The following is a 16,227-nucleotide window of genomic DNA, read 5'->3' as shown; positions in this document are numbered from 1 at the left end:
GCTGAGTGGGCACTGCCGGACCAGGACTTTGAAGGGAGAGTCCATTATCTTCAAGGTGCCAGAACTAACCTCTCAGCCCTCTCATAAGGTCCTAAGGGCTCTGTTCTCACAGGTCTGTGTTGAAGATAGAGCAGACAACCTCAAAGATCAAGCATGTGGGCTGACAGCAGACACCTTTTCCTCTTTCTGGACCCATCGTCACCCTTCTGCTTTGGAGGTCTCTCAATCAGGTGCTCCCAAGGAAGGTACTTCAGAGTTGCTATCTTAAAAGGAAACAGTAAACAGGAAAACGGTTATTGATTTGAGCTGGAGAAGGGCTCTTCTCCCTATTCCCCGTATCACTATCTCCTTCCTCTCCACTTGATTTCTTGCATTAAAAATTCAGGCTTTGTCTTACTCTGGAAGACTGTTTGAACCACTAGGGAACTAGCAGGATTCTAAGAGTGGAGACGAAGCAGGAACAGAAACCTGGATGGGCAAGGAAGCAATTACTGCCCAGGCTGGCTAGAAACGCTGTGTTTTGCCAACACCAATTCAACTCAAGCTCATGAGTGCAAAGCTCTGTGCTAGGGATTCACTGCCACCCCCACTCAGCCGTTCATTTCAGGCTGAGGCTGCTCCCAGTTGACCTCTGAGTCATTCAGCAAGTCCTTGAGCAAAAACAGAAATCCCACAGGTGACACTCTGGATATTTTTAACCAGCTTCCTATGCCATTCCAAAGGAAACCAACACCATACCTACCTCTGACCCTTTTTAAAAGAAGACTGCTGTGGGGGTGGAGGTATGAAGACCCTGTAAGGCCTTCTTTATACATCATACATAAGTAAAGACAGGCACAAAAGCTCCAGGGCATTGCAATGTAATCTGGAATAACGAGAGATCCCAGATGACCCAAACAAGCTGGTACGGGAGTAGTGCCATTGGGTATGTCTGCATGGCTTCCTCGGTGCTCCTGAGGCAGGCTGTTAAGCATGCTGCACTCACCCACCACTGCTTCCAAAGTGCCAGACCTGGCAATGAGCTGGTGAAACTAGTTTCTGGTGCACCAAGACACTGCTCACAAGATCTTGAGATGCTTCCAGTGGGAAGCATTGCCTGGAGCTGCTTCATTTCAGGGTTTGAGACCTGCAAGTGTGGGCAGGTGGATGAAGTGTGCTTGAGAGCAGAGCATACCAGAGAAGTGGTGTAGATATACCCTCAGGGTGCTCTCAGGACAGTACTGCAAAATTCTTATAGCCACTTCCTCGCAAGCCATTATTTATTTCATTGAAGAGCAAATAAATAGCTTTAATCCTAGGGATGGTAACTTTCCTGATACAGCCACAGTTCTGCACCGTGATCTAGTAGGTAGACTGAAGTCTGGGGGCTCTTTGTGGGCACAACTATCTAAACAAATGACAGGTATTGTTTTCAACAAAATGTTGCTGATTCATTCTGCCAAGACTGGTGGGGGCAGATCACCCTGGAACAGTACTGCCAACCTCAAGTATCAACAAAAATCATGTCAGGCCCCCAAAATTTCATAAGGTTGGTTTAAAATTACAGTATGTGAATATGAAATTACAGTCTATGAAAAACTAACAGCCATGCATTTGATTTGTTTTCTAGTTTTGGAGCAATCAGAATTCACATTTTATTCACATTCGTACAAGGGCCAGAACATCACCTTGACAAAAACTAGCTGAGATTCTCATATGACTCCTGGAGCTAGAGGTTAATTTAAATAAGTAAATGAAGCCCCAAACCAAAACACACACACGCACACCACTGCCGCCCAAATATCATGAGATTCATGATGACATTCAGAGAGTTGGCAATGCTGCCTCACAAATAAAAGGACCAAACGCACTTTTAAAGCACTTTTTTTATTGATTTCATTGAAAACAGAACAAGAAAATGACCAGAGCCAAAAGACTGCTCCTTTAAAATTGTCAAAAACATTAACAGAAAAAAAAATAATAAACATGACGGCATTATGAATGTTTTAGAAGAGATGCACAAAAAAAACTGTTACTGCACTAATTACAGTATTTAAAGATATATGCCAAAAAATTAAGATAATGACCTGCCCAGCCATCACACAAAAGGTGATGACAAATTTATTCACACTACAATACTAACAATTTAAAAAAGGTTTTGTGTTTTTTCCTGCATTTTTATACTAAAATCACTTTGTTCTTTTTATACAATTGATAGTTTATATTCACGTGGTGAGTAAAAATCACACCAGAATCAGCACCGTTTTTGTTTTGATGTTTCTGTTTGTTTGTCTGTTTTTTAATGCTAGTCCCCAATGTTTTAATAATGGTAAAAAATAAATCAGTTTATTTAAACCTCGTAGCGTGTGGCTTTAAAAATTAATCGAAGGTGCCCAGCATTGAGAAAAGTGATGGGTACAGATGAGCTGGTGGCGTCTGTATCTTCTCGCTGTGACACGTCCTGTCTGATGTCTGCCCCAGCCTGTAGCATCCTCCTGAGAAATGCCAGTCAGAGGTTCTCTAGAATATAGATCATTTATTTTTTTATTTTAAAAAAGCAAACTGCTTCTTTTAAAAGAAGTTAGTGTCTTGTACAATCCCCTTCAACCTTCCCTCTCTGAAATCACTAATGGGATAGAGAGAGAAATCCTTCCATTGGTGAAACGAACACTGAAACAGTAAGAAGCCCAACCACAGGCAGGGGTGAGGGCTGGTTTAACGGAGAAAGCTGGGTGGGGAGCAGGACGCAGTGGGGAGAGAATCTCTGGCAGACTTAGAAGAGAGACAGGAACTGGAAGGGTATCAAGGAAAGGGGCTTCCCCCCCCTTTTTAGGGGAAATAAGAGAGAATAATAAATGGGTGGATTTGGTAACCAACAGGCATCTGTTAGAAGTGACCACCCTCCAACTCCCAGCAATGGGACCTGGAAAGACCATGCTGCAATGTCTGACAGGGGGCAGGAGAAATTCATGGTTTAAATGACTGGCAGGACCTGCCCCAGGGCTGTGCCAAGTAAACCAACACACAAGAATCTTTTTTTCCACTCCCCCTCTTTTGATAAGAAAGTTTCGTCAAGTATTCAAAGTTTGTTACAAGTGACTTGAAGATGACTTGGCATGAACGTTCTATTCAATTAATAATATTCAGAGGAGGAAGGGACACACTCCCTTGGCTCTGACAACACTTAGGACATTAAAAGACGGAGGCTTAGGACAGCTTGCATGGAAAAATGCATCAGCCACCCCTCTGCACGCACTGTGAAACCAGCAGCTTTCCAGGGCTGAGGAGGGGGAAACAACAACATTGAGTCAGGATTTGCTTTCACTTATTCCTCAAGTAACAGTCGGCGGTACAGCCCTAAGTGTCACAAACCCTTAGCTTTCCTTGAAGGAGTTCTCTCTTTAAATGGGAATTCAAACAGTATGTGAATCTATAGGGTTAAAGCAAGTCAGTCTCTGGGGAGCGGAGCCTCAAAAGGGGCCGACTGCTGTGGTAGAGCTGGTGTCAGGGAGCCCGTTTTCCTGTGCGTCCTGGGAAGATGTGCTAGCTTGTCGCTGGGCCAGCGCTGCACTCGAGTGTTTGCACTTGGGTGAACCGCACTGGCAGCTGAAGTATTTGCCTTTGATGTCCCAGAACCGGTCTCCGTAGTCAAAGCTGAAGGAAACAGAGAGAGAAAAGGGGAATGTTTGGTCACTGGAGCTCTGCATGGAGGGGGCATGCATACAAATCTGGTAGGGGAGCACAGATACGCAGGTGGAACTAAAGGAATAGGAATGATGCATCAGCCTGATTTGGTTGGGTCAGCTTAAAAGAATCAGCGGCAAGCAGCATCTGGGGCTTGTACTCTTTCCTAGGAAGAGAAAACTGAAGGATAAATATGCTAACAAATAAACCTAGAGGGGAGAACTGTTTCCTCCTTTCTCACTGGCTTCCTGCCCAATGGAATATATGTCTGCTGAGCCAACCCTTTCCGAAGGCCCCCTCTGTATGTTACATTTATGTTGTGAATAATGTGTTAATCATGGAATAAACAGCAACAGTGTGACATGTGCACCCAATTTAAGCTGCCAGGCCTCTAGGTTTTAGTCTCAGGTAAACCTGGTGAACTCAGCTGTCATTTCCTGTCCTTCTTCCAGGGCTACCAATGCTCCTCTAGAGCAGTGGTCTCCAAATTTTTTTGATCACACACCCCTATCAGTAAAAAATTTTTTAGCACGCACCCCCAATATATGTATATTTATATTCATGCACCCCTATCAGTAAAAGATTTTTGGGCACACACCCCCAATATATGTATATTTATATAAATATACATCTAAATAGAAGTTCTAATATTTTCTTCCCGCACCCCAATAGATCGTGTCTTGCGCGTCCCACTTTGGGGACCACTGCTCTAGAGCAGCTGTAGGACCCTTTAAAGGAACCAACCCTGACACACTCTGCATCGCTGAGCTCACTAAGCAGGAATGATGGCATCTCTCTCTGCTTTTGCAAGGTCCTCCTCCTCCTCCTCCTGCCCCATGGAACCTTCCTCTGCTTACATTCTTGGGTTAGTGCTTCTTACATTGTGTTTTCACTGGTTCTCTTCCACTGTTATGAAGATGCTGCCAAAGAGATGAGGGAAGCTCAGGAAATGCCAGTCCCTCTCCCTCTCTTGCATCATTGCAAGATGTAGAAGCCATCAGAGCCAGAAGGAACAGCAGGACAGGAATGCTGCCTAAGCTGCAACAAGCATTTGTAATGTGAGTTGGTACTGGATCACTATGAACTGAACTGAGGCTCGCCAATTCGGCAGAAAAATCTCATCAAATGGATGTCAGGTGAAAATGGATTTCAGTCTCTGTTAACTTGGGAGGGAGCTGAATGAGATGCTTCTTGGTGGAACGTTCCCTTACGCTGTCACTGAGGGCCAGAGCCATCTAGTTTCCCAAAGGCACCCAACCCTACATACTCCAAGTTATGGCTAGAACTTGTTTTGTATCGTTTCCCTCTAGGGACAAGCATCTACAGTCTTGGCTGTCAGTCTCCTGAATGATAAAGCCTCAGAGGCAGGCTCTAGCTTTCTTTAGTTAATCACGTCACATTTATCTTCTTGTAGATGAGAAATGCAAGGCATCAGGAGGAGCAGCTCTCAAAAAAACTCTGGAAACCAAACTCAACACAAATAAAAGTGAATGAGCTGCTGGCATTGATAGCTGGTAGGGAAGGAGGTTGACAGGCCCTTGGAGTCTGGTATGTGTCTGTAGGCTGTTGCTGCCCTGAGGGAAATCCTTGTGCAGCAGCCTCTAGGTCCTGGTTTCCAGGCGAGGTAGGGTACCTTGCACCACAGAGATAAAATAGCACCTATTTTGTGGATGTCATCTGGATTTCTGTAGCCTTTTAACACAGGCTGAAGGGATAACTTGGAGTGAATGGGTTCATCTTCTACTAACACATTCAGGAGAGACGCAAATTGTGGTATGCACCATTCACAAAATACATGAATGACAAAGCATCACCACCTGCTTGGATCTGCTGTTCTCTAGGTGTGTGGAGCACATTTAGTCTACTTATAGAGAGAATGAAAGGGGCAGAAGCAAGAGAAGCAAATCAACAAGAAGGCTCAAAATGAAGTAGCAGCTCTCCAAACATTTCTGGGTCCATAGAAGTATTCAGGAGCAACCTCAGCCAAGGCCAATTTCGTTGCAATTTTTGTGGGTGCCAAGCAGAGGTAACCCCATGGAAGCCAGGAGAGTCCCACAGACACTAAACCACAGCAAGCGGGAGCAAAACCAGCTCGCTGACTTTAAGAGGAATCTGCATGTTCTGCTGAGGGTTCAACATGGTTCCTCCTCAATACTGTTTTGGTGCAAGTTGCACATATGTTGCAGTTATTTTGTCACCACCACTTTCTGGCCAATTTATCCCAGTTGGACCACTTGAGCCACTGTTGAAATCACCTCTGAATCTGGCCCTTCAAGCCATCTTTCCCTCTCTACTCCCCTTTAAAAGGCAAGCAACGTGTTGCTTCAGAGCTGTTGGCTCATTTTTGAGGTTGCTTCTTGCTATTCAGTTTCAAACTTCAGAATGCCCCTAAGCCCCACTAAAAATGGTAGCAGCAAAGGAAGCTACTGTGTGTCTGGGGACAATTTCCCCCTTGGACAGTACATACCCAATTTCTTCTCCAGCTTCTATATGCCTGGTGCTGAAGAAGGCAATCCTGGGAAAGCGAAGATCCTGATGCGACATGAACACTCGCACAGGAATGAGGTTTGGCTCACAGAGATGGTTTATGAAGCGGCTGATGTTGCCATAGAAACGAGCATCTATGCAGTACACTTCTCCATCCTAGAGGGAGGAACATTGAATATTTCATTAGATGTAGTTGTTTTAATGTTTTTATTGTTGCTTGTTTAAAGCAATTGAAATACAGGTCACTTCACAGTTAGCACACTGGAGAATTTCAAGAGCAAGGCAGATCAGGGCATGGTATCTACTGGAAGGCTTAAAAGGCCAACACATGCAACCCTTTTCCTTATATTAACAATTCAAAAAGGTCTTCTCTTCACACAGCTCTGTTGACATGCCCAGAGACTGCTCTGAATGCCCCGGACCAGAGCAGTGATAGGCAGAGCTGGACTGGCAGACTTGCTCCCCGCAGACCTATTCTACTAAGACACCAAGCTGGTATGGTGGGACTCGGGTTCTATGAGCACAAACATCTTATGGGTAAAGGCCACTGGATGGATGAAACCATATTCTTCCCATCCTCCTAATTGAACATGACAGCTGAAAAGTGCAAAACTGGAGCCTACAAAAGATATATTATTTCCTACAGATTCAAGTGAGGGAGTGGGATACAGACAGAGAAACCCTCAGAAATTCTCTGTTGCCTGAACAGCAGTTCTGGTAATATTTTGCTTTCCTTAAGAATAAAAAACACCCCCCACACACCTTCAGGGCTTTTTATTCCAATAGCAAATGACTGTGCAAGCAGCAGACTTTAATTACAGAAGATAATTTCAGTCACACAGAGGCCAAAAGGAAAAGGATCCATTAGCGGAGTTCACATTTCCTTCTGGGCAAGCACCTCGCAATCTTTAATGGATAAGCACTGCCAGAAATCTACCACCTTGTATCTACTACACAGGAGCCCAGGAAGAAGCCTTCTAAAGATAACAGGCATGGAGTGGAGCTATCTGCTACAAGCTCTATAGTTTTCATGGTAGCAAGTCCAGATCACACTCATCCCCACTCATAGCTCTCCACGTCTTTTTGGATTCCATGGCGTCAACAAATGTCATCCAAATTATCTGGCAGCCCCACCATACAAGTTGAAACGCATCTCACACTGGGGAAGTCTCTGCACTCTGTGGTACCGACTGGCCAGACATTGCTAAATCAGCATCCTAAACAGTTATTCTTTACAGGAATTTTAAGGACAACAAATCCTTTAGGGCAGCAGCTTCTAACCATGACACCAAGAATCAAGTCTTTTCAGTCTTGAGTACTAGGGAAGGAAGAATGAGTGAGGGTGCTGTGGCTCAGCCCAGGTGGGGGAGCCCACTGGATATAAAACTGAAATTCCAGGCTAGCAGTTTACTGCTCACGATTGAGAGAACAGAACAATGAGAACGTGGGCAGAGGGCTTTAGGGAACATCCCTATGTTACTGTCCCCCACATTAAGTCCTTAGCTGTTTACATTAGAAGGACTATAAAGACCAAAATTGTGATTTATTATTAGTTTATCCTGCAAGTCGGTTAGTAAGGTGGAAAGGCTCTACTCTTCCTCTCACACAGCTCTTTTCCTGGCTTTGCTGCAATAAAACAGCAACAGGGTACATTCCTGGTGATTCTTGGGTGCACCAAGCCTGCCAACATCCCAGTCACGCTGATGACTTGATGATCTGGTAAAGAGATCACATCAGGAGGTTAGGAACATGGGCAAGTGGTTCCAATGGACTGCAGCAGAATTAAATTTGGAGATAAAAGTTACCAGACCTGGTTGCGTATCTGGGAAGTGGCAAGTGATTTCCAGTAACACCCACAACTTAACCAAAACTTAGTTATTCAGTAATGGAGTGAAGGATGGATTTGTGTGAGGAACATCACTGGAAGTTGCAAAGTAAGGATCGTAATCTCCTCTCTGCCACAGATAGATTAGCTAGGCAATCTCTGGCAGGTCTCTTAACATTTCAGGGCTTGTCCACATTGGGAAAGCACTTCACAAGCACTGTGTTGCTAGCTATAAACTAACACCATGCAAAATGCTGTGGACAAGGACTGTATTTAAAAGCATGTTAGCTGGCTGTGGTGCTATACCTAATTAGCTGATTTTTTCTGGAAAGCCCTCTTTGCCTCAGTTTCCTGTACACATAACAACCAATACCATACATGTCAGAGGGATACTGTAAAAGCGATTCACTCCAAGTGCTTGTGAAGTGCTTTGATTTTTTTTCCACATGAAAGGCTGTGGGGAAGTTTTAATTTTTTATTAAAGCTGCCTGCTTTGATTGTGGAGAGAACACGGCTAACCTTCTCTGTCTGTTTCTCCACATTCCACTACTACAGCCATGAGGAGACTGTCTCTTTGAAAGAGAAAGCCCAGAAAGATCTGTACTACATCTTCTCTGAGAGGGCAAAAGTGGCAGTGAATTTTGACTGTTAAACAAATGTTTGCCCTCTTTCAAACAGCGAATAGGATATGCATCCAGGACCCAGTACACTAAGTGATTCACAGCCCACACGGTCTGGAGTGACAAATCAAGACAATCAAGATGCCTAAAATAACATCCCTCTCACTCCATTGCACTACAGTGCAGACTTAATCTCAGCTGGCCCCCAGTGACACTAACAGGGTTCTGGGAGGCTGTTGCCTGGCTGGGTTTGGCTTCCCACCCTCTCAGTCCTCGAAGCACTCTGTAGCCAAGAGAAGCTTGCTTTCCATTCCCTGCCTTCACCTGACTGCCTCCTGTCCTCCTTTGTCTGGTTTTGCATGACAGGTTTCCCTTCTAAGATTGATGACTACAGTCTGGGGTCTGTTACTCCATGGATGATGCAGTGAAATCCCACGGTTTCACTCTGAAGACACTTACAAAGGGACTGCTGTTGGCAATGTGGACAGTGTATGCCGACCAAAACGTCTAATAATGCTCAACTCGGGGATTCTGCAGAAAGGCTCCCAAATGATGCCTGAACTGAGAACCAGAATGGTCTTTGGGTAGGTGCACCAAGTCCAAAGCCCCTTCTGCATAACAGACTTCCCGTGAGGCTGCAGGCAGCTCAAAGCTTTCCTGTTTCCCAGATAGGACACACAGACTAACATCTCTCCCATACCTCCTAGGGCTATTGCACGGCAAAACACAATAATAGATTCATAGATGTTAGGGGCTGGAAGGGACCTTACAAGATCACTGGGTCCAGCCTCAATGCATTTGGGCAGGAAAGACTGCTGGGGTCAGATGACTCCAGCAAAATGGGCATCAAGATGCTTTTTGAAGATCGCCAGGGTGGGTGACTCTGCCTCCTCTGGGGGAGTCTGTTCCAGACCCTTGGCACTTGACGTGTAAAGAAGTATTTCCTTATGTCCAGTCTGAACCGATCCTCAATTGGTTTGTACCCATTGTTTCTTGTCTTCCCCTTGGGTGCCTTGGTGAACAGATGCTCCCTCAGGCCTTAATGTATGCCCCTGCCACCAAGTCCCCTCTGAGTCTTCTCTTCTCTGAGCTGAACAGTCCCAAGTCTTTCAGCCTCTCCTTGTATAGCCTTGTCTCTAGGGCCTCTAATCATGCACGTGTCCCTCCTTTGGGCTCTCTCAAGCTTCTCCACATCCTTCCTGAAGCGTGGCACCCAGAACTGGATGCACTACTCCAGGTGCAGTCTCACTGAGGTGAGTACAGTGGGAGGATGACATCCTTACCCTTGCTCAAGATGCATCGGTAGATGCATGCCAGCGTTTAATTCATTCTGCCAGCTGCGGCATCGCACTGGTGGCTCACGTTCATTCTGTGGTCTCTCTCTTTCAACTGTAGTGCTGGCAAGCGTAGCACTGCCAAGCCTGTGTATTGCGGATCATTTCTCCTCAGATGGAGCACTTTACATTTCTCTGTATCAAACAACATCAGGTTGAGATCCACCCACATCGCAAGCCTATCCTGTCCAGGTTGACCTGTAATGCCAGCCTGTCCTCAAGCGTGACCACACTCCACCATAATTTGGTGTCATTCATGAACTTTGCCTGTATGCTTTGAATACCCAAATCCAAGTCCTGGATGTACATGTTGAAAAGCAATGATTCAAATACTAAACCCTGAGGGACGCCACTGGTCACCTTCAGCCATGTTTCATAGTGCTTAGGGTTGGCAGGGACCTAAACAGATCATCAGGTCCGACCCCCTGCCCCAGGCAGGAATGAGTGCTGGGGACATAACACCCCAGTCAAATATCTCTCCAGCTTCCTCTTGAAGACCCCCAAGATAGGAGAGAGCACCACCTCCCTTGGGAGCCCATTCCAGAGCCTGGCAGCCCTAACTGTACAGTAATGTCTCCTGATGTCCAGCCTGAACCTTCTCTCTAACAATATGTGGCTGTTATTCCTAGTAACCCCCAGTGGCGCCCAAGGGAAGAGCCTCCCCCAATTTCCGCTGCTCCCCCCTGTGAGTTTGTAAATGGCCACTAGATCCCCTCTCAGCCTTCTCTTGTGGAGGCTGAATAGGTTCAGACCCTTTAGCCTCTCTTCGTAGGGCCTGGCCCGCTGCCCCGACCGTGCAGGTGGCCCTCCTCTGGACCCTCTCAAAGTTAGCCACATCCCTCTTGAAGTGCGGCGCCCAGAACTGGATGCAGTACTCCAACTGTGGCCTGACCAGCACTGCATAGAGGGGAGGGATCACCTCCCTGGACCTGCCTGTGATGCACCTGTAAGGTTAGCCTTACTGACCGCTTCCTTGCATTGGTGGCTCACGTTCATCCTGGAGTCAACAATAACTCCAAGATCCCTTTCTGCCACCGTGTTGACTAGAAGGGTGTTCCCCAGCCTATGGGTGTGTTGCTGGTTCCTTCTCCCTAGATGCAGCTCCTTGCACTTGTCTGCATTGAATTCCATCCTATTCTCATCCGCCCACCTCTGCAACCTGTCTAGATCTAGCTGGATTCTGTCCCTCAGATGTTGACTCAGTTCTGTCTATTAATACTTTCTGGGTCCTCCCTTGGAGCCAGTTACCTAACCACTACCATAAAGTAGTGGAGGCTGCACTTTCCCACTTTTACCATGAGGACATTGTAGGAGACTAGGCTGAAGGCCTTTCTGAAGTCCAAGTATATGACATCAACCTCATTTCCTCTGTCCAGGTGGTGCTAGAATGAACACATGGGCAAGAGACAGAAGTTACACAAACTGGTTTAAGGCATCAGAAACTGGTTTAAACCTGTAACAGAACAGAAGTTCAGTGCGCATAAGCCAGTTTCAAAATGGCTGAAACTGGTTTAAGATAAACCTGGTTGAATCTACTATCAGACTTAACCGATTTAGGTCAAACCAGTTTATGAAAGTCCTGTCCCAGACTCCTGCCTAGCTCAAGTTAAATCAGAGTCCACCAGCATCCCACCACACTTTGCAGTCTTGGGCTGGGCTGGGCTGTCTGCTCCTGATGTCTCTGGGATTTGCAGTCCACAATTATAGCAGCAAGACCCTGCAAGGTTACTTATCACTTCCACTTCCAGGTGCCTCTGGGATTTGTAGTCCATAGTCACAGCCAGCACTAAGTAAGCAGTCAGAGCAGCTCTGTACTTGGGAGTTACCATGGACAAAAAGCTGAATGAGCCAATAGTGTGCCCTTGTTGCCTAGAAGGCTAAAAGCATACTGGGCTACATTGGTAGGTGTATTGCCAGCAGGTCAAGGGAAGTGATTATTTCCTTCTATTCAGCATTAGTGAGGCCACATCTGGAGTACTGTGTTCAGTTTTGGGCCCCCCACTACAAGAATGGAAGTTTAAGTTAGATATTAGGAAGATTTTTCTCACTGGGAGGGTAGTAAAATACTGGAACAAGTTACCCAGAGGTTGGACTCTCCATCCTTGGAGGCTTTTAAGACCTGGCTAGACAAAGTCCTGGCTGGGATGATCTAGTTGGGGGTGGTCCTGTTTTGAGCAGGAGGTTGGACTAGATGACCTCCTGAGGTCCTTTCCAACCATAATTTTCTGATTATGATTCTATGACCTTCAGAGCCTACAGTAATGTGGGACACAAATAACCCAGATAGATTATGCACCTCACATATTCTTTCCAACAGCCAAGATAAATACTAGTAACTGTCTCTGTGTGTGTACCTTAAATGCCTCTTCATTGACAGAAAAAGGAAGTGAAACACACCTACAATGCTGCCACCTAGTCTCCCTCCTGCTTCACACTCCAAATAGCATAGTACCAGGCATGAAGCCTATATATTTCCCACTGCTTTTCCCATTTAGCAGATTCCAGTGAAAGTGCTGTTACTTATACCAGAGCTGGAATTGGCCCCATGACTTCCTCTTTAGACCCCTTTCCAACTTAACTTCTCTTCTAATCATGCCTATCATCATACCTGAGATCCAGACAGAGTTCCATCTTTAGGTGTAGACTCACATTGTGCCTCCCTTTTCAGGAAAAGCAAGAGGATGTTGCCACTTGCTTCCAAAAGGTTTATTACCCTCTTCATTAAGGGCTGCAAAAACAGCAGTCACTTGCCTCGCTCAATCAGCGGGCTGTTTCAAAGCAGCTTTAGATGGCAGAGGCTGGGCCACACTTGCGTACATTCACTTCCCCTTTGTGCCTACAGCTCCTCTGCCCTTTGTTAGCAAATCAGCTGCAGCCCAGGTGATTAACCAAGCTTATTACCAGACCATCTTTAGGGTTCTCCTTTCCCAGGCATTTCTGTTACAGTTGTAGTTTCTCCCCATAGAGTACACTGCAGGGATTTACACCAGCTGGTTATCTCCATCACAATCCTTGGGATTACAGTTACTCTATAATAATTTCTTTGCCTGCTATTGCCGATTTACAACAGGCCTGCAGTCTCAGACTGCATTGTTTGCCTTTGGATTGGTTAGTTCCTCAAACAGAGCTATGCAAAGAGGAAATGCTGCTCTACAATGCGAAAGCCCAGCTTGCTCCTTTTTTTCTACCTGACATTTTTTCTGATGGTGTTTACCTTGCATCAGCAACATACAACCAAGAGGACATCTCAGCTACTCCTCCAGAAACTTCTAGATTACATTTTTGTTTAGCCCAGTAATAATTAACACAACCACAGGTGACTTTCATCCAGTTTCCATGGCCAATTCCACTCATCCTCCATCTGCCCAAAAAGCTGGGGGTGGGAGAAGGGCCGGCAGTCGCTCCAGAGCTGGGTACATAAACAGTTCCCATTATATGTTCTCTTACTCCACGGTCTGGAAGTGGCTAGAATTATTTGCAGGATGCTCAGCCCCTGGTAGAATTAAGTGCCTTGTAATCCTCTGCAGCTACTGCCCCCTCTTTGTACAATACATGGGCTCCCACTGAAACCCTAAGTGGCTTTCTCCTGCCAAAGGACACTCGCTGTGAAGCAGGAAATGGAACATGAGGAGCGTCTGAGAAGGAACATCACTGCTGTGAGCTTCCAGCTGGAATTGCTTCTGTGGTTCCCCAGGGGCAAAAATGTGAGGCTGGTAAAGATGTTCTGTATTTTCCAGAATCTGTGCACATCAGAGCCAGTGCCTCATGAGAAAGGGATGTTAGGTCCATCCTTTGTGCATTTGGAAAGACCTGCTTTCTAGGAAAAGAACCTCCTCTAGCCATACGGCACTGTGGGGCCTTGTCTGGTCCCGTCTCAGAGAACTTCTTACCTTCGTGTCCGTACTTACAGAGATCTGCCAGGTAAACATCTGGGATGCCTCCAACTTTACATGAAAATCTTTCAAGATGTGTTTACACTAGAAACCTGAATCAAGCAGCACCAGTGTAAATACCCATTGTACAGAGCCCCCACACTAATCATGCTGCTTCGGGCACAGTTTTACTCTGTTTTCCAAAACAAAACTGTGCTATATTAGTGCAGTTGCACATTGCCCTATTGCAATTGCTAGCACAGGTAGGCAGATGTTGCCCAGACACAAAAGAGAAAGAACAACATGCTTGACCCTTGAGGAATGCAGGATGCTTCTTGCTAGCTGATCTGCATATGAGTGCATATGATCCTTGGCATTAAATTGAAGTTGATGAGAGAGTGGTCCCTCTATCTTTCTGTGTTCAGAGCACAGACTACCAGGCTCCTCAGTGAACCCTCCTGAAATGGTTGGAGAGGCCTACCCCTTAGAGCAGTGATTGTCAGCTGACATACAGCTCCCTAAGAAGAATCCCCTCATTCACTTGAAGTCCCCATCAGTTTTCTGCACACTTGTCAGTGATAGTCAACGTAACAGTTTCACCTAAAGCCTTTAATGGCACTGCTCTAGGGACACCAGGGCCCCACAGCACAGGTGTTCGATATCCAGCAGCCATACAAGCTGTTCCACACTGCTCTGCCAAGGTGCCTGAAAAGTAATTTACAGGTAAGCTGGTATTTTCAGTCTTCCTGCTCATTTACTGTACTGGTGAGCTCTTTAATAAGACTGACAACATGGGTGTTGCTCAATGCAGGCTGCAGGGGTGGATTTGCTATACCGACACCTGAAATTGGAAATACACCAACAATTTAATTCATACAGGCCAAACAGCTTCAGAGTGGAATAACTTGCAATGGCTATCAACCTGCATTCAAACTAGTGACCTAGTACAGTCAGTTTTTGTGCTCCATTACCAATCCCCTGAGCCATATAGCCCACACTCTAGTTGTGAATAGCTTTCCATTACTATGAGGTGAGAAGTGCCTCCCATTTCACAGGCTTGGAGATTGCTCTGCCCATCAAAATGGGGACAAATTTTCTTTTCACTCCTTTCAGCAGCAACCTCCAGCTCTTGCTTTGTCAGGGACTCCCTTCAAAACACTACCTTATTGTCAAGGTCAAAGAGGTAGGAGTCCTCTTCACGTACGTCTGCCTCTGAATCGGAAATCAGCTCTCCAACATACCTGCAGGATAAACAGGAAATGCAGCAATCAGATGCTTGAGCTGCTGCCAGCTTGTATTTTAACACCTTACCTCTTATACACAAGAAGTGAGAGAGTGAAGGGACGCTTCCAGATTAAAAGCCATAGGGCTAGTGGAGATCAGCACAGGTACATCCAGTAGAACTACAAGGATTCACAGCAGCTGAGACTGGCTCCATTAAAAATACCAAACCGCCCTCCCTCCAAAAATTCCTTACTCATGTTACTGAAAAAGCTTTTGAATATTAATAATGAATTTAATTTAAAAACAATTTACCTTCTCCAACAAACTCCATTTCCGTTTGCAATTCTCTGAGCCAGCAAGTAATAACAGGCTAATCTGTTTTGTTTGTCTTTACTGTCACCTTTGTTTTCTAGTCTTCATGTACCTATTGCAATGGCTGGGTTACATATATTTTTAAGGAAACTTTACAACCCAATACAAAACCATTTGCTTTGGAATACGCATAAAGTCAGGGTGCATTTTACAAATTAGACCTGCAAGTTAAGTAAAGTTCTTGCCTTAACACAACTTTGATGTTGGATGTGCATTTAGACACTTAGCCTCACCATCCTCCTGTTCACACCAGAAGAAACCAATTTGGTTCCAATAAAGTCAGTCCATGGAATGGCACTGGTATAAAAATGGTGCAACAGAAATCAGGAAGGATACAGACATACAGCCTTATGCTGGCATAAGTCACTTGACTCCAAGGTGAAGTCACCCCGAGGAGGAGAGGAGTAACTGTATACCAGTGTAAGTTACACTGATGTAACAATGGTGTCTGCTCTCCTAGACAAATTCATCTGGGATGTGGGTGGGGGGGAGCTGCTTGCACAATTTAAATTGGTTTTCTCACCATCTAGTGGTCAAGCATTGTAATAGCGCCTACTGCAGGTAGTCATTTTCAGAAAGTTAGCCATGTATCCACTCCTTAATTCAGAGTAAATTTACCACCCTGTAAAAACCAGAGCAAGTTACTCTATAGTAACCATGCTGTGTGTTTGCATCCTCAGTATTCTGCATAGCCTCTTTCCCCCACCCTCCAATTTCTGATACAGCTGCATCCAGCTGGTAAGTCTGTTGTGGTAAAAGGGGAGGGAAGGAGCTTGCGGGGGGCAGATCAACTCCCCAGTGAGGGAGGGAGTGGGGCTGGGGTAGGTGCT

The 16,227-nt window shown here is 45.6% G+C and overlaps 1 protein-coding gene across 11 annotated transcripts in view; it reads right to left on the bottom strand.

Moving 5' to 3' along the window:
• Nucleotides 1–1,847: 1,847 nt before the first annotated feature.
• The window catches only part of EHMT1 (euchromatic histone lysine methyltransferase 1), a 187,024-nt gene continuing 172,644 nt past the window's right edge, over nt 1,848–16,227 (bottom strand). For all 11 annotated transcript variants that reach the window (XM_019510475.1, XM_019510473.1, XM_019510477.1 and 8 more), the window contains 3 exons: nt 14,964–15,042; nt 6,131–6,306; nt 1,848–3,633 (listed from right to left, as the gene is read on the bottom strand). In XM_019510475.1, the coding sequence (XP_019366020.1) occupies nt 3,450–3,633; nt 6,131–6,306; nt 14,964–15,042 (439 nt within the window). In that variant the 3' untranslated portion in view covers nt 1,848–3,449. The remainder of the gene's footprint in view (nt 3,634–6,130; nt 6,307–14,963; nt 15,043–16,227) is intronic.

This window comes from Gavialis gangeticus, unplaced genomic scaffold, assembly GCF_001723915.1.
Source record: "Gavialis gangeticus isolate Ggan-Ray unplaced genomic scaffold, GavGan_comp1, whole genome shotgun sequence".
In the NCBI taxonomy this organism is placed as follows: domain Eukaryota; kingdom Metazoa; phylum Chordata; order Crocodylia; family Gavialidae; genus Gavialis; species Gavialis gangeticus.
This window is presented reverse-complemented; position numbering and strand designations above follow the sequence as displayed.